Source organism: Lissotriton vulgaris, chromosome 7 (genome assembly GCF_964263255.1).
Source record: "Lissotriton vulgaris chromosome 7, aLisVul1.2, whole genome shotgun sequence".
Taxonomy (NCBI): domain Eukaryota; kingdom Metazoa; phylum Chordata; class Amphibia; order Caudata; family Salamandridae; genus Lissotriton; species Lissotriton vulgaris.
This window is the reverse complement of record NC_141695.1, coordinates 1,671,433,483-1,671,451,516: the sequence shown is the minus strand read 5'-3', so window position 1 is coordinate 1,671,451,516 and position 18,034 is coordinate 1,671,433,483. Positions and strand designations below refer to the sequence as shown.

The window sequence follows — 18,034 nt, the reverse complement described above, 5'->3', positions numbered from 1 at the left end:
TGGGTGGGGCAACCATCAAAGCGGCATAATGAGGAGTCAACAAGGTGGAAGGGTAAGGAGGAGAGGTGATAGGAAGAAGACTACAGGACCAGTTTAGGGGCCTACAGAGATGGTGAAGTAGTCATCAGTGAGAAGGTGTGATGGGACGCTGGTATAATGTGTGAAAGTGCAGGGGCAGACTGTGACGACGACCGATGCGAGGAGCAATGTGTCCATAGCTGTGGGGGAGGATGGGTGAAGTGGAGGGGTTCTAGTAGTCTAGGAGGGTGGTAATAGTAAGTAGGCTGGGGATGCCTTACCTTGCAGAGTAGGCAGTTGGTGAGCTCACAGAGAGGGCACAAGAACTCGTTGACGTCGTCTTCATAGATGCACCAGCCGCGGCAGTCGGTGGTCTTGCAGTGATAGCTGTTCATACTGCGCGTTTCTGCTAAGGATACGCCAATATCAAGGAAGCGCTGGTATTCTGCAGGGCTGAGAAGCTGCCATGACAACAAAGTGGCATTAGAACCCTAAAAGTGCCAAATAGATCCTTTGTGCTACAAACCAGCTACTGAAGATTAGCACCAAGTGCCCAAAGAAGACAAAGGACAGTGACAAGGTACCACAATCACTGACAATCAGCTCTAAATAACAGGCCTCAAATACTTTCAGCGTGTCCTCTGAACAGAGAAGAAAGACAGAACTCCTGGCCCTTTGAGTGCCATGTACTGATGCTCAAACAAACCCACACATCAAAGTAGCACCTCAATTACAATACTGCACCCTCACTAGTTACAAGAAAGCCCCATACTGAACCCTCAGAATAGGTGCAGAGACCTCCCAAAACAAGATTGAGCTTCTAACGTATACCATGGAGTGTTGCGCTGCCACCTGTTGTGTTACTGGCACTTGTATCGGACACAGTCACCCTTTAGTATAGCCTTGTAACTAGCTCCTGTTCATGGGAATAGCAGAATGGCCACCAAAAACACAACAGAACAGAACTTTGCTCTTTCAGTTAAATATGCACTTTGGAGCCCCAAAATGCATGAATAATGGAGAAGAGCAAGTAGGACAACATTGCAACAGAGCATTGAAATAAGGGACACTAAGGCATTAGATTTGATGGTTCACTCACACTGAGGAGTGTGCACTTTTTACCCTACGATAGCATTCCGCGGTTGACTTCCCAACATAAGGACCTGCAAAGGATCATTTCTACCTTATAGAAATAGATAGATGTCCCTCTCCCAGAGAAAACTTTGAACTATTTCTCAAGGGAGTGAGCGCAAGTCACCGAGCAGAAGCTCAGCAGGGGGAGCACTCGAACCTGATCGAGTGCCACGGAGGCAACTCTCTTCTAAGGGAGCTCTGCACTTTATCGGAAGGATATTATATGTGCTTTAAAGCTTGCAGGGGCTTGGTGGCCAACACCTCTAAGGGTGTATCATCATCGTTCTGAGATACACTCTTGACTGTAGATGCTGAGCCCATCGCTAATCCAGTCAGGGTACTTGGCTTGCAAACAGTAAGGAGGCCTTGGAGGGGATGGTGAAATACAGCAAGTTCACACCAGTCGCGGATGCGGCTACATCCTACTTTGAGGTCACATGCCAAGAGACTCTGGGGTTTCTGGGAAAGATGATATAAAATGGCTTTTTTCTGCTAGATCTCTCTGGATGATGCCATGTGTGGACTCGCAGGGTGCTCCGTCTTTGGGTATCACTCGGGGTCTAGGTGTCAAGCACTAGCCCTTATTTAGAGTGATGTCACCAATTTAAAACCACCTCTTTGTATCTTTAAGCTACCTCCAGCCTCTTTGGGTAAGTATGTATCTAGACAAGTAACAGTCACTAACCTCGTCCTCTTGTCATGCAAAGAGAAGGCAACTGCTGTGGTTTCAGGCAATTGTTGTCTTGCTGTTCTTCTCCCCCACTCATCATGGAGCATGAGACCCCCTTGTGTTCTTGAATTACTTTACTCTGCAGGCAGGCCAATGGAAGATCTAGGCAGGCCAAACATTGAGTTTCATTGTTTTTTCAAACCAGGGTAATGTAGCTCGGTGTGACCTGGACTAAGCTTCCTGACTCTGACCTTTTGGTTTACTAACCAGCGTATTTTTTAAATTCTAGTTTTGATTCACTTCACTTAAACCAATTTGAACCACCACAGGATCACACTCCAAATTCGAAACATAGAATCTCTCTGACATAGAGCCGAAGGTCGCCCAATTGAAATATCTTTGCTAGCATGAGACTAACAATAAACTTTGATTAACACAACTTTCACTAGGGGTGGCAGTAGAAAGCAGAGGCCGCCATGATATGCGCTGCTTCTGAGAACAAGACTATACCGCTTTGATTTCGCGTTCCAGCAGCTTCCCAGTGCAGGAGTAGTTATCATCCATGTAAGGGCAGAGGACCTCAGGCTCGAGGCTGTTAAGTACAGTCCCTTTCAGGCAGTCCCTGGAGAGGAAGAGAGAAGGGGAAAGGGTGGGGATCCAATGTAGATTCCATATTCATCCAATGTAGATTCCAGATTCAATTTCTTCAGGATAAGAGGAGAGGCCACCACAGGGATAGCTTGCTGGCAGAGTGGCTGTGTGTGTGTGCGCTGGATGCAAAGGAAGGGAGAAAGAAAACAAGAGAGGAAGTAGCACCAAAACCACAGAGGTGGAGGAATGCCTGCAGACAGTGACTGGGAGTTGGATGAGTAAAGATGATCAAACCAGCTGACACACTGCTTCAGTATTACAGTGGACTGTTTCAAAGTAAGCAACAGCATGACAGACTGAAAAGGCCTATGGGAAATGTAGAAGGAGAGCAAAGAAAAGTCATTAGAGCTGGCTACTTGACTATCACACATTACAGCAAGACAGTTCATCTGAGAGAGTCAAGCCCACTTCAAACAGGTAAGAACAGGTAAGAAATTCACAAACCGTCCTGCATCTGAGCTTGGCCACCCACTTCTGCACCACATTGTCCTGTGTACAAATCTTAATCTAACCTATAACTCTTTACAACTGACATACACATTACACCGACCGCACAACTACAAAAAACTGAACCAGAAATCCGAGATGAAAACATTTGTTAAGTCATACTCCAGACTACCAGAAGGCGATGTGATTGTGTGCTAATGGCAGACTGCACACTGTACACATGCAAACGATAACAATATCCTCTCTGTTGGGAGATGCAGCATCGTGAATGCTTTGTCTTTAACCTCAAATCACGTGTGAGCTCACCTCCATCTTGTAATGGAGTAAGCGTAAACCACACAATCCAGGCAGAACACTGCCCAGGGGAATTGTGGCTTTTAGGTTCCTGCCATCATGAATCCATCTGACCATGCATGCAGAAGCAACGTTAATTTATACTCTGTGCCTTTTCAAGTTTGTGAAATATATTGGGGGTGGAAAGGCCAGTACTTCACGATTTTATAAACATTTCGAAAGACGATGGCCACCAATTATTCAGTTCACACGCACTTGGTCCTAATCTGATGGACCTTATTTGGCCACCAGGAAAGAGGCGAAGTATTGGACTTCTCAGCCAGTTCTTGCTTCAAATATTCCACTCATTCCTGAGGAGGATCTATGCACTAAGTTGATTGCCCCACTTCTCCTGGAATGGATCCATGTCCTATAAAGCTTGTTCTCCAGAGTCACCCTGCTGCTGCTCTTGTGGAGAGAAGACAGACCTGCCTGCCTTTGACAAGGAGTTGGATTGCACCTTCCAGGAGAAAGCCTAGACCTAGCTGACTGGAGAAACCTGTGTGGGGAATATCACAAAACACAGACTTCCCAGGAGCCACGAGGTCGCCCACCAGGAGTCAAGGAGAAGCATGACATTAGGGTCAAGGAGCTGCATCACTGTCTTTACAACCATGAAGAGTGAACGTGCATCTTCTCCAGACCTACAGGTCCTCTGGAGTGCTTCTGTGTACCTGCTCTATCACCATGTGATGTCTGGGGAAGCCTGGACTAAGGAACCCTGGAATGGAGTCCAATCCTAGGAGATGGAGGAGGTCGCCTTACGTCTGAAACAATAGGATCAACTTTCTAGCTGCTTTGCTTCGGGAGACACTAGCAAGTCAATCTGACACAACAACAGTTCAGTGGGCTACTGAACTTTGTACACCAGTGACTAGACACAAGATCTCACCCATACTAAAGAGAACAGTCTGAGTAGTATCTAAAAAATTATGTGAAGGGTGGTCCAAGCTTTGTTCTGGATGGTGGGTTTAACGGACTTGGTTCTGTGGGCTTTGGTCTGTTTACAATCTTTAAATTCTGCAAACTTGAAATCACTGCTACTGACACAGAGGGCTACAAAACATGTAACCCCGGATCCATCATTCTCCCACCTCCACCCCACTGACTGTGTCCCGAGCACGGAACATGTCTGAGAAGTCCCTAGCAGACCAGAACATCCTCCCATACAATAATACTAGCCTTGGGCCTCAATATTAGCTGTATTTTTAGTGTGTAAGAACTACAGACAAGTATGTGGTCGGTCTCTGTCCAGGAAAATATGAAGCACTTCTGGGTGTTGTACATCATAGTTCAAAGGGTTCTATTTGCTAACCTGATACTGAAGCTTTTCCTTTCTTGGAATGTGAACCACTGACCGGACAGTTAAATGATTGACCTATTTCCTATAGGTACCCTGCATTGTGAATTTCCGAGAACCTCCATCTCCTGGACTAAACCTTGACTGCCAGACCTCCCATGCTCAGACAGGTAAGTGCTTAAGGGGAGCACTCGGCCATTTCAATTGGAGTTAGTGTGGCCATGTCACTTCACATCATCACACATGTGGCAACCTCATGCCTTCTCATGCCATCTAGACCTCCTCAAGACCTCGGCAGGAGATAACGGCAGGGCTCGAGTCGGGGTACCACGTGGGTGGACGGCGTCCCCAACTTATTTCACCGGGTGGACGCCGTCCCCCCTGCCAAACAGCTGGACTTCACTCTTTGGCCTCTTTGGGAGGAGATCGGAGCGCACCTTTCGTGACGTCACTTCCTGTCGTGACGTCACTTCCGGTGGCAGCATCCCCCCACTTCTCTTTTTAGGACTCGTGCCCTGGATAACGGAGGTCCATAGATCTCCAACTGCACTTGAAGGATACCTTAACCAGGAGCAGGTTCCACTGTAACACTAAGGAGCAATACAATGCATAGATCCTCCTCAGGGAAGGGTACACTCCTCCAAGAGGATGCCATTCTCAAAGATTATTGTATAATATCCAGTCTCACCAGTGTCAGTGGAACCAAGGCTAGTGACAAAACTTATACACTTGTCAGTCCATTATTGACTGAGCTTTCAGGGATGTTTCAGCCTTGCGGCATATAAAGATTATTAGTAGTTGAACCCTTTCTGATGGTGTTGTTAGCCCCTTGTATCTGTGAAAGAATACACCTACATGTTCTGGGTGCTTTAATCTTAGTCTTAGTTTAATCTTAGTCTGAGTACATTGAGTTAGATTGAGTAGACTAATACCCCAGATAGTATGATTTGAGGGTTTAAGCCAGGAACGCGGTGATGACAAAGATTGAGGTGATCAACTTAATAAGGCCTCCTGTCCCCAAAACACAAAAAAGATATCTCAAAGATTTACAGATAGGATATGTATGATGAATAAGCAAGCAATGTCCCTTTCAGTGTTATGAATTCCTTATGATGTAAAATAACTACCAATACTCTGCCAAAGTGTCCCTCAAATATATTTTCTGCATCTGTATGAGGTATGGACATAAGAATGCGTTCTTGTTCTCCGTACGAATGGAAAACCTAGCCTGGGAAATAGTCACTATTGCAGTCATATTCAGTGAACTCCTTCAAGGCTGTAATTTTAACTGCATAGTGAGTATACCGTTTTGGATACTTAGATCAAGTATTCAGTCGACCATATTTCAAGATCTTACTTGCAGAAGCAGTGTAGGCACTCCCGAAGAGTCACGCCTTCTCCTGGCTCCAGGGTTGTGTAGCAGACAGGGCAGTCGACAGCCTCATCAGTTGGCACGAGGCTCTGTCCATCCAGCTGCAGCAGGCGCTCGTAGTTCAGTTGCCTCCGTATCTCCTTTTCCTAGAAGAGACGATGTGCACTGTTAGTCTCACTAAGGAGATGACTGTTTCATTTGACAGTACTAAATGACATTACATTTACTACCGGCTTCATGTTGTTGCTATTATAACTTGGATTCTGCAGCAGTAAAGGAACAGACCTCAGTTTTTAGGTCGAGCCTGGGCAGCGCATGCGCTGCTCTGCGAGGCATGCTGTATTCAGGTATGGTCTTGAAGCTTCACCTATTTTCTGCCCATCTATTTATTTGGCTCCTGTTACTGTCCTTTCTAAATCGTTGCTTTTGATTTATAAATAGGCTTAGTAGTGCAACCTTAGTACTGCCATGTCTGCATTTGTAACTACCCATGACGACTGACTTTTCACTTGTGTTGTTAGACGGTCTGCTTTATCTACTGTCTATAAGCAACATTTTCTATAATATCCTTAATCTAGCTGTTGTTGCAGGCACGACAGGCTCTCCCTAACCCACACTGTTTTTATGACAGTACGGCGCTCGATCATGGACGCTGTGCTTTTTCTTTGAAAAATGCTCCCTGCACAGCACGGCACTTCTGCACACGCTATGCTTCTTAAGAAATGCTTTTTTTTTTTTAAAGCCCTCCATAACGCACTTTCACTTTAATGGCGGCCACACACCTTTCTTTAGACGAGCCGTGTCTAAAGAAAGGGACTTGGCCACCATTTAAGTCAAAGCGCGGCATGGGGCGCTTTTACAACAACCAAAAATATACATTTGTTTGTCAACTTAAACAAATGGTTTTTTTTGTCAAAGCGCCCCATACTGTGCTTTTGCTTTAATGCCGGCTGCGCTTCTTACTTTAGATGCGCGTTGTCTAAAGAAAGGGGTGTGTCCGACATTAAAGTGATAGCGCTACATGGGGTGCTTTTACAAACAAGCATTCGGAATGCAATAGGTCTCGCATTTGCGAGAGTTTAAGCTATTGGCATTGTGAATGACAATTTCTTTTATTTATGCTTTAAAAACCAAAACATAAATAAAAGGCATTGTGCTTTACAATGTCACAAGCTCAAACTCGCGTAAATGCGAGACCTATTGCAATGCAAATGCTTGTTTAGATTAAGGGCAGGTTCTGTAGTGGATGGACTAGGGGTAGACACTGTATCATAAAGTCAGGTTTGTAGTAATGAAAGGGAAGACTCTGTCACAGTCAGGTGTGACAACTGTAGTCGATTTGGAGTGGCTTCGGTGGTTGTTCATGGATCCAACCCATAGCAGCTCAGGGTTAGCTCCTGTGACTGGTAAGGAGTAGAACCATGCTAGTTCAAAGGAGGAATCTGCGGTAGACCCGGGGCGAGTTTAATTATAGGTTACTGGTGGAATCTGCGTCAGCTCAGAGGGGGATTTTTTAAATCATATGATTTTTGGTGTGCGAACATAGATTGTCATTCTGTTTTTTAAATTTGGGTTTTTGGTTGTTTTAGTACTCATTTCTGACCAATTGATCAGTCCGGGTGTAATCTCGATGTAGACTATTTTCTCCATCACATGATCTTTCTTAAAATTCATAAACATAAGTCTACCTATATACTGGATCAAGGAACCCTTAAAAAATTTTTTTAAAAACTGAAACATCTTTCCAAAAAACGATTATTATTCCTATATACAAAAACCAGACTGCTTTAAAACACATCTTTCTTTTTGAAAACTCAGTAAAGGACTTGCATACGGTTTAGATAAATGAGAGTGGAGTCGCACAATGCAACAGTGTTTCAGTTCACTGTCTTCCCTCTGTGGTGCGAGCATCCTGTAAGATTAGGCATTGGACCCTCCACCTATTTTTACGCTACAAAATAGTTTTAAGAAGTATTATATTTGCTTCGATCTGTACCAATTGACTTTGTCTTTATTTTGAAGTCTTAGTTTAGTAAGGAAGTGTTTTTCTTTAAGCTCACTTGAAAAATGTTCTCATATGTTCAAATTGCCACTGCAGTCATTTCTTCACTGCTGTGCCTCTTACAGTAGATAAAATGCATGGGGAGAAGGTCCTGCTTTATGCAAGTGTTTCCTTCTGACATTCACAATATGAATGCCCACTTCCTTTAAAAAAGCATCCAACTCATTATTTGTTGGACCACGATGTTGATACACGTGGGGTCATTCAGAGAGACTCTCATTACTTACATCCTCTTGCATACTAATATTAACAAGCATTTACAATGCAATGGTTTCGCCTTCGGAAAAGTTTGAGCCATTGGCATTCTAAATGGCAAACTTTTTATTTATGTGTTGGTTTTGAAAACAGATAAATAAATGGCATTCTCATTTACAATGCCAATACACACACCCACACAAGAGCCCCCCACACACACCACACAAGAGCCCCCCACACACACACACAAGAGCCCCCCCCACACACCACACAAGAGCCCCCCACACACACCACACAAGAGCCCCCCACACACACCACACAAGAGCCCCCCACACACACCACACAAGAGCCCCCCACACACACCACACAAGAGCCCCCCACACACACACACGCAAGAGCCCCCCACACACACACGCAAGAGCCCCCCACACACACACGCAAGAGCCCCTCACACACATACGCAACAGGAGCAATCCTTGTCGCTCAGCCCACACACTCTGTCTCTCTCTCAACAACACCAGGCACCCCAGCATTCCACTACCTCATCAAGCATTCCAACATTCCACACACAACACAATCATACTGGCAGAACAGCAGGGAACAGGTAACCAAGGGAAAGAATGCATTGAGAATTCAAGTCACAACACACTTCATTATTCATCCTAAAGGCATCACCGCGCCCTGTTGCTGTTACTCCTTCACCCTTGACCATGACAGCATGTAACACTTACTGTTGCTATTACATGTATACAGTCATCTAATCTGCCACATTCTCTTCTCAGTCTACAAACTAGAGCGTTACCGTTCTTCCCTATGCTTCCATCCGTGGCATGACCCAAAATAATTCGTCTCCTTGCAATATTTTGTGAGGCCGACCTAAAATTTCACAGATCAGCAATGGCCTCATGGCTGGACGAGATTTGGCTTCACCTGCGGATACCTGTGCTTAGAGTCGATTGTACCATAGCTTCACACTCCCACCTATTGGCCCGAAATGTGAACCTCGCTCACCAGTCACATTTTGTATGTGTTTTGTAATCGGGCAGGCTGTCTTTTCCGCTCCGGTGCCAGTTTTTCCTGGCTTGCCTCTGCCATTTTCTGCCTAACACAGTGTCCCTAGGTCTATTATGAAACTTTTCACGAGTCATGCTGAAAGGCTCGGGACTTTATTGACGGTCACCTGAGAGGGGTGACTCAGCACTTAGTTCACGGATCAGCTGAGAGGAGTGACTCAGCACTTTGTTGACGGGTCATTGAGTCACGATGGGAGGTGCTCGGTCCTGTAATAGCCCTTCACAAGCAACATGTATTTTTCTCAGAATAAATATCGGGGAACGTGAGCGCCTTGTTTCAGCCCGTTTAACTGCCTTTGGCATCTCATGACCTGTTTCTATCCGGTTTCTTGCGACGCCGTATACCCCATGGGTTTTGTTTTTAGCCACAGTGAGACCTAAACAAAAATTGTACTACGTATTTTTCCACTCAATCAAAATCTTAGACCCCAGTCATGTCACGAATTGTATTAATAATCCCTTCCCGTTGATTGAATTGAATGTCGAACTCCCTCCCATCCTTCGTACTTTTGCGAAAGCTGACTTTGTATAGGCCAATGGGATAACTGAATGAAAACAACTTTTTTCCTCTGTACACCCTTTGACAGTAGCGTAAGCAGCATTTCAACTTTCTAGCTCGAGTAATAAGCTTAGCAGTCTCCCGGGGTGCCGTTCTTACCTGCTGGACGGGTCCGGGTGGAGTGCAGCCGCCGGCCAGGAGCCGGGTCCGGGTGGAGTGCAGCCGCCGCGCTCAGTCTGTGTCCGGGCTCCGGGGGCGGGGAAGGAGGAAGGCGGCCATGAGGAAAGAAGCGGGAGGGGGCGGGAAAGGGGGAGGAGAGACGCGGCGGACACCAAGAAACAAGCGGGAGGGTGGGAGGTGCTCGGTCCTGTAATAGCCCTTCACAAGCAACATGTATTTTTCTCAGAATAAATATCGGGGAACGTGAGCGCCTTGTTTCAGCCCGTTTAACTGCCTTTGGCATCTCATGACCTGTTTCTATCCGGTTTCTTGCGACGCCGTATACCCCATGGGTTTTGTTTTTAGCCACAGTGAGACCTAAACAAAAATTGTACTACGTATTTTTCCACTCAATCAAAATCTTAGACCCCAGTCATGTCACGAATTGTATTAATAATCCCTTCCCGTTGATTGAATTGAATGTCGAACTCCCTCCCATCCTTCGTACTTTTGCGAAAGCTGACTTTGTATAGGCCAATGGGATAACTGAATGAAAACAACTTTTTTCCTCTGTACACCCTTTGACAGTAGCGTAAGCAGCATTTCAACTTTCTAGCTCGAGTAATAAGCTTAGCAGTCTCCCGGGGTGCCGTTCTTACCTGCTGGACGGGTCCGGGTGGAGTGCAGCCGCCGGCCAGGAGCCGGGTCCGGGTGGAGTGCAGCCGCCGCGCTCAGTCTGTGTCCGGGCTCCGGGGGCGGGGAAGGAGGAAGGCGGCCATGAGGAAAGAAGCGGGAGGGGGCGGGAAAGGGGGAGGAGAGACGCGGCGGACACCAAGAAACAAGCGGGAGGGTGCCGGCAATGCCGGACCAGACACGGGGGCGTTCCCGGCATCGCGTGACGTCGGCAAAAGCCAAAGAATGTCGGGAACGCCCCCGTGTCTGGTCCGGCATTGACGGACAGGCCCCTCGTCCAATGGCAAGGCTCCGTTTACGGAGCCAGCCAATCAAGGACGAGGGCCGAACCAAAGCACCCTACGGTTCTCAACAGGATTAATTGAATGTCGAACTCCCTCCCATCCTTCGTACTTTTGCGAAAGCTGACTTTGTATAGGCCAATGGGATAACTGAATGAAAACAACTTTTTTCCTCTGTACACCCTTTGACAGTAGCGTAAGCAGCATTTCAACTTTCTAGCTCGAGTAATAAGCTTAGCAGTCTCCCGGGGTGCCGTTCTTACCTGCTGGACGGGTCCGGGTGGAGTGCAGCCGCCGGCCAGGAGCCGGGTCCGGGTGGAGTGCAGCCGCCGCGCTCAGTCTGTGTCCGGGCTCCGGGGGCGGGGAAGGAGGAAGGCGGCCATGAGGAAAGAAGCGGGAGGGGGCGGGAAAGGGGGAGGAGAGACGCGGCGGACACCAAGAAACAAGCGGGAGGGTGCCGGCAATGCCGGACCAGACACGGGGGCGTTCCCGGCATCGCGTGACGTCGGCAAAAGCCAAAGAATGTCGGGAACGCCCCCGTGTCTGGTCCGGCATTGACGGACAGGCCCCTCGTCCAATGGCAAGGCTCCGTTTACGGAGCCAGCCAATCAAGGACGAGGGCCGAACCAAAGCACCCTACGGTTCTCAACAGGATTTCGCCTGCGCGGAAAAGCTGCGCAGAGCGCAGCTTCCGCTAGGCGAAACCTAAAAAGAGAGCGCCCAAACCTTTGAGGTGGGTAAGCTCAGGAACTACAGCGCCAATCGGGACACCCAATACAGCATTGCAAAACACAGTATCAGCAGATGGACATAGGCTATACAGCAGCCCAACATATACATTAGAAGGGGAAAAGAACGTTTTGTGCAAAGTAGTCCGTTGTGGGCGTGTGCGTTGTGCTGTAAAGCGATGGGCGCAGCATTCGGCAAAAGCATGCAGAATTATACCGCTTGCGAGAAGCGTTCTGTGTGGGACTAGCGTTCCAATATGAGAGGGCGTGTTCTTTACCATTGTTGTGGGCGTTGGGCATTGACGCGATGTTGTGCGTCTAAGTGGCGTAGGCTGGAGCGGACAAACACATTCGGGGATGGAGCGAACACACACGTTCGCATATTGCAGTGGCGTCGGCTACAGCGGACAAACACGTTCGCGGATGGAGCGGACACAGTTCGCTTATTGCAGTGGCGTCGGCTACAGCAGACAAACACGTTCGTGGCTGGAGCATGTTAAGGAACATATTGCAGTGGCGTAGGCTACAGCGGACAAACACGTTCGCGGCTGGAGTGTGTTATGGTTTTAAAATACATTATTATTACCTACTCGAACCATTCAAGACATTCTGTTTTTATGCCCGGACAATGTCGGGACGGGCTGCTAGTGTTGACATAAAGAGAAAAATAATGTTGAGTCGGTATCGATGCCTAGTGGGCACGTACGTTGAGAAGGTCTAGACTGCCTCAAGAACTCCACAGGAAGTAACACAGTTCCATAGAGCTCCGATTTCACTTGAAAGATACCTTACCCTGGAGCAGATGACATTGAAACACTAAGGGCACATTCTCACAAAGCATAGATCTTCCACAGGGTAGGGTATACTCCTTGCAGAGTACACGCAGAGGTTGCTGAACTTTTGCGGTCTTGTGGCTGGGATATGGCTGGAGCAGCTAAAAGCCCCTTCCATGGCCAAAAAAGGGGTGAAAAGCAGACGGGGACAGGTGGGGACCGAGAAGCCCAAGGACTTAGCCATAGCCCACGAGTCTTTAAAGTGCTCCAGGGCCATGTCTGCCTGGTCTCCGAGGAGATGAGGGCCATCACAGGGCACGCATATGAGGGAAGCCTGTACATCCCCAGACAAGCCAGAAGTTCTCAGCCAGGCGTGGCGTCAAACACCCACCGTCAATGACATCACTCTTCCCAGCGAGTCGGTGGTGCCAACCCACTATGAATGGTCAACTTTCCTGCATTTTTCCCATCTGATAATGCTTGGGAGAGAACGGCCCGGGCCTTCTCCGGGGCCTGTGGCAGCACTTGCACAACCGATTCCCACAAGGAGTGGGCGTAATGGCCCAATAGGCATGCAGTGTTCACTGAACGCAATGCAAGGCTGGTGAAAGAAAAAAAAATATCTTGCCCCAATTATCCACCCTCTTGGAATCCGTGTCCGGGAGTGCAGAAGGGAACGCACCTTGTAAGGTAGAGGCTTGGACCACCAAGCTCTTGGAGTAGGGTAGTTGGTGAGGATTTTGGGGCGCCTAGTGTAGGGCTTTGGCGGCAGGTGACTGTTCTAATCACAGGGGCCTCTGTGCAGGGCTTGGACCAGGTTCCTAGAAATACATTAGTCAAGGCCTTGCTGAAAGGCGGGGGAGGGGGGTCCGAGGAGGAAACACTCGGCTGCAGGACCTCGGTCAAGATGTCCGTCTTGATTTCCACCAAAGGGAGCTGAAAGTCCAGGGCCTCTGCTGCCCTTCTCACTGCCATAGCATAAGAAGTGCCCTCCTACGTAGCCACGGTAGGGCAAGAAAGCAGCCCAAAATCTGGAGAGGTATCCAGTCCACGGGCATCACCGAATTCCTCAGACCAGTCCATTTAGTGCTAAGGCTGGTCTTGTAAAGGGTCCAACGACCCCTCCCAATCTTCCTTCATTCTTAGTCCCTCAAAAAAAGGCTGAAGAACCAACCTAGGAACCAAGGGTACCATCAGCATTGGAATCTGCATTCGTAAGCGCAGATCCAGCTCCAGGTTGCGGGGGATAGGATTGGAAGCGGCATTGGAAGTCTTGGCACGGAACCTGGCGCCGGGGAAAGGTCCGATCGGTGCGGGTCCGAATCCACCACTGGATTCATTAGGGGTGCTGGAGCTGCCAGCGCCGAACCCAATGGAGCCCACTCTGAGCCTCCGGAGCCTGAAGGCGTGCCTGAAGGAAAAGGTCGCCCAAATATGAGGCACATGGCATCACAGAATTCTTTAAGTGGGGCGGGGGTCGCTCTGTCTCCTGGAAAGGTAGGGAAGCACGGAGCTGACCCAGGCGCAGGCTCCACAGAAAGAGGCCTAGAGCATTGAGACTCCTTCGTCACGTCGGCCGATGGATGGGGAGAAGCTGAAGCATGCTTGGAATTCTTGTGTTTCTTATACCTCTTACCTGACCGACTCGACGATTTTAAGAAAGAGGGCGAGGACTTATGACTCCCAGAGCAGTGCCCAGACCGTCCTGTCGACTGGGACCGGGAGTGAGACTTCCGGGGCGATCAGTGTGGAGCTGAACACCGGGCTGCAAGCAGCTTTAGGGACCGCTCCCTCAAAGCCTTCACAGCTATAGTCCGACAGTCAGAGCATGACTTAGAGTTGTGGTCGCGCTCCAGGCACCAGAGATAAATTAAGTGTGGATGCGTCGCTGTCATGGCGCTATGGCAGGCGACGCACGGTTTGAAACCAGAATTCTTCTTCAACATTGAGGAAAAACCTACACACCAAAAATCACTGACGCAGAAAGAAAAGAACGGACGTCAGCATGGCGAGGTGGCGCCTACATAGGTGACGCGGATGTCAATTATGGTACGGACGACGCAGACAATGCCATGTGAAGACTAACGACGCCACATATCTGCGCGCAAGGGTATTGCTCGAGCAAAAGTCTTCTGGACCCAGCCTGATGCCTGGGAAATTTTAAGGTAGGGATTCTGCGGCTAGATGTCTTTATCAGATTGTCTAGGCAGGAAGGCTGTTTACGGATTATGAGTTTTCCCAAAGATGGGTGGTCTGAAAGGGGGTCGGTTCTTGAGACCGTTACCTTAACCCTTGTACGAGGCCTTTGTTCTTAGCATGAAAATATGTCTTTGTAAAGGTATGGGCTCCACCAAAAACGTTTTTGGTCGTCTCACCTGCCAATTAACAATGGCCGTGTTCCGCCCTTGCCCTACTGCAAACTGTTGTTCACTACTTTTGGGTATTCTCAGTGACTGAGGCTCTGAAATGGAGTGTCAGGACTTGCGACTAAGTCTGATCAGTGGGGTATCTGTTCTGATTGGCAAACATGAGTTTGTCGCCGATCTCTCCAATAACCTGTCTCCCCTTGTCCTGTCATTAGTATGGCACCTGATTAATGCTTGTGGCTTTTCCCAATTGGAGGTACTCTGAATGAGAGATGGCTAATCTTCCTCCCTGTGCTTACTCAGGTTAGTTATTTGATTATATGATGCAGAATGCTTACCTCTTTCTAGTATGGTTTTCCCTGTACGTTGACTACAGGGTTCTGAATGGGCATATGCATTGGTTGTCTTCACAATGGGCTGTTACTTCCAAGTCCATCAATTTTAGTGAGCGATTCGTTGTCAGGGCTTTCCTGTCATAATGTGCGAGTCCCTGTCCCCTGCAGCCTTCTGGTGCTTGCAGATGATGAGTGGGACTTTGTACCAAGAACAGTAGTGTAATTTCCTTTATTTAAAAAATGTCTGCAATTTTGGTGACTAGAGTCAAGATCTGATTGGTGTTTTATGGATCATGATACAGAGTATGTTGTCTTTTTGGGCTGGTCATTCACACCATTGTCGGCAGCTATACTTGTTTTCTGCTGTGGGCTCCATGGAGGAGAGAAAGGGCAAAGGGAAGTGGAGGGGAAGGTCACAGAGGAAATGGTATGGAAGGGGTAGAAAGAGAGGGTAGAATAAGAAGTAATAAATGAAGAGGTAGAATGGAGGAGGGAAAAGGTGGAACAGTGGGCAATGGAAGAAAAGTATAAGAAGACCATTCAGGTAGATTTAAAAAAGGGCAGGGTCTGGTCCCTGTTACTGGTGCCCTGTGTAGAGTGTAAATTAATGTCCCTCTATTTAGTATGCATATCATTTGTTCCAAACATGTGTACCTGCTTGTGTCAGTATCGCTCTGTCCCAGTGTCTCTGTGACTGTGTTGTAGTTGTACACTGTGTCATTTGAAGGCAATTGTGTTAGCCACACACCATGTACAACCAGGAACTATAAAAGGCGGGGTGTTTAATGAGCACAATATTACAGAATGTGAATACTATCCTCGCAGAGGATATAAATGACGGACCAGGGCATTTGCCTTTGTTTGGCAACAAGAGCTTTTATTTCCCTGTCAGTGTGCTTGTCTTTTGGTGGGATTAAAGTTCTCTGTGTAGCTTTGGTCATCCTTGCTACCATGTCATTATATGTTTTAAGGGCGGACTTGTACTTTTTCCATGGAGCGTCCACTGGAGATGCTCCATTTTACAACAGGGTGACCGCGGAATAACCCAAAATATTTCCCAGTTTTTAGTGAGAATAACAACCACGCTCCCATGAAGACCTCAAAGGTGTGCGACTTACATCGTGACACCCTTGTTGTGCCTTTTCTTTGGAGTTAGTGTAGTAGGATCGGGCCAACACCTGCTTCATTTAATTATGCTTCCATTTTGAAGTTGGACTTCAACTTACTGGACAAGTTTGAGCATGAAGTTGAATGGTCGCACGTGCGGCCTCTGGACTGGGCTGCAACTTTGAGCATAAGCAAGACCTACGCAAAAGCCTCGACTTCTTATGTTAGGATACATGCGGCTTTGCATACGGGTTTCAGATTGCTTTCCATGTGCACGAGGGGTAGGGTGACCAGGCGTCCCTGTTTTGCCAGGACGGTCCATGTTTTTAACCAGCTGTCCCAGCAAATATCAAGAAATTTAGCTCATGTCCCCGGTTTTAGAGAGGGTCGCCTGAAAACGGTGGGAGGTGTTTTTTATGTTTTACAAAGCAGGGATAGTTAGCAGTTGTTTCAAGAAAGCAATTTAATAAACAGGCAAGCTACTGGGCTTAACAATTTCATTTTATGTATGTTCTTACTGCCTGTTCTGTAAATCTCTGTCGATGAGCGCTCTCACACTTGAAGTAAAATTGCAGTCCTTCTTTTGTTTTTGTGAAATGACCCGGTTTGTGGCTTTAAAATTCTGGTCACCCTAACGAGGGCACACTAATTATAAAATGTTGTCGTTTCACGAACCCAGACACCTCATCTCGGTCCATGACCAATATCAGCTTCCTGCATGGCTTGAAACCTGTATTTTTTGGTAGGGGCATTGTTCCGTAGCACACTGACAGTTTGTTTTTGAAGTCTACCAAAAATAACGGGAGCGGAGCCACAGACCTGCATTAAACGGTGCGGAAAAAAATGTATTCCAGTGTGCAGGAATGGCGCTTACATGTGGCTCTGCTCCGTCACTTCCGGGTGGTGTGGAATCACTGTGGAGCCACGACGCCACCTTGCGGCGTGTGGAAGCACTGCTGTGGAAAAAATTCTTTTTTGATTCTGGTGCTTGGGGAATATATTGAGGGGAGAAATTCATCAGAAATAAGTGTATACATTGCAGATTAAGGATCTCATTTAATCCTTTGTTGTGTAAAATAACCTAGGGATTATACTATATGTTAATAAATATTACAAATGTTCACTGGATCTGACAAGTCCCTCTTCTGATCAGTTGTTCAAATACGTTAATAACTGGGGTTTTGATATTGCACATAAAAAGACTAATTTACAATGTCAATTTGAAGAACATAATTAGTAAGCATTCTGAATTACATGAGTTTTAGAAAAAGGTCATTTATTAAAGAAAATGAAGAAAGAAGATTGGAAAATTGTACTGCGAAGCAATCATTTATGCAAGCAACAAAGTGTATAATTTAATATACACATATGCACACCAACAGAAATCATGAAAACAAAAGGCAAAAATTGATTCACATACAAACTCGAGTGAAAGAGCAATTTCCAAGGAAAGCAAGGGTGAACATTTGAACAGATAGAATTCCAAGAAGAAAAAGTGCTATTTACATGTGATGTGATTAATATTCTACAATGTAAAGTATTAGCAGCAAGTGACTCAAAGTTAACTCAACATAGAGATCCTGAAACAACAACAAAGGGCTAGACTCACGAAAGTAATCAGAGCCAAAATCCTAACTTTACGACGTTCGGTATTCACAAAAGGCATTTGGAGTAGTAAAGTTAGGATTCCTAACTTTACTACTCCTAAACTGATATAAAATCCTAACTTTATGACGTTTGGTATTCACAAATGGTATTTGGGAGAAGTAAAGTTAGGAATCCTAACTTACTACTCCTAAATTTTTGTGAATACCGAAAGTCGTAAATTTAGGATTTCG

The 18,034-nt window shown here is 47.0% G+C and overlaps 1 protein-coding gene across 2 annotated transcripts in view; it reads right to left on the bottom strand.

Annotated features, from left to right (window-relative positions):
• RBCK1 (RANBP2-type and C3HC4-type zinc finger containing 1) overlaps positions 1 to 18,034 on the bottom strand; it is a 159,395-nt gene that overhangs the window by 14,367 nt on the left and 126,994 nt on the right. For both annotated transcript variants that reach the window (XM_086932718.1, XM_086932719.1), the window contains exons 8-10: positions 5,911 to 6,071; positions 2,333 to 2,444; positions 300 to 479 (exon numbers count right to left, since the gene is read on the bottom strand). In XM_086932718.1, coding sequence (XP_086788844.1) covers positions 300 to 479; positions 2,333 to 2,444; positions 5,911 to 6,071 — 453 coding nt within the window. The remainder of the gene's footprint in view (positions 1 to 299; positions 480 to 2,332; positions 2,445 to 5,910; positions 6,072 to 18,034) is intronic.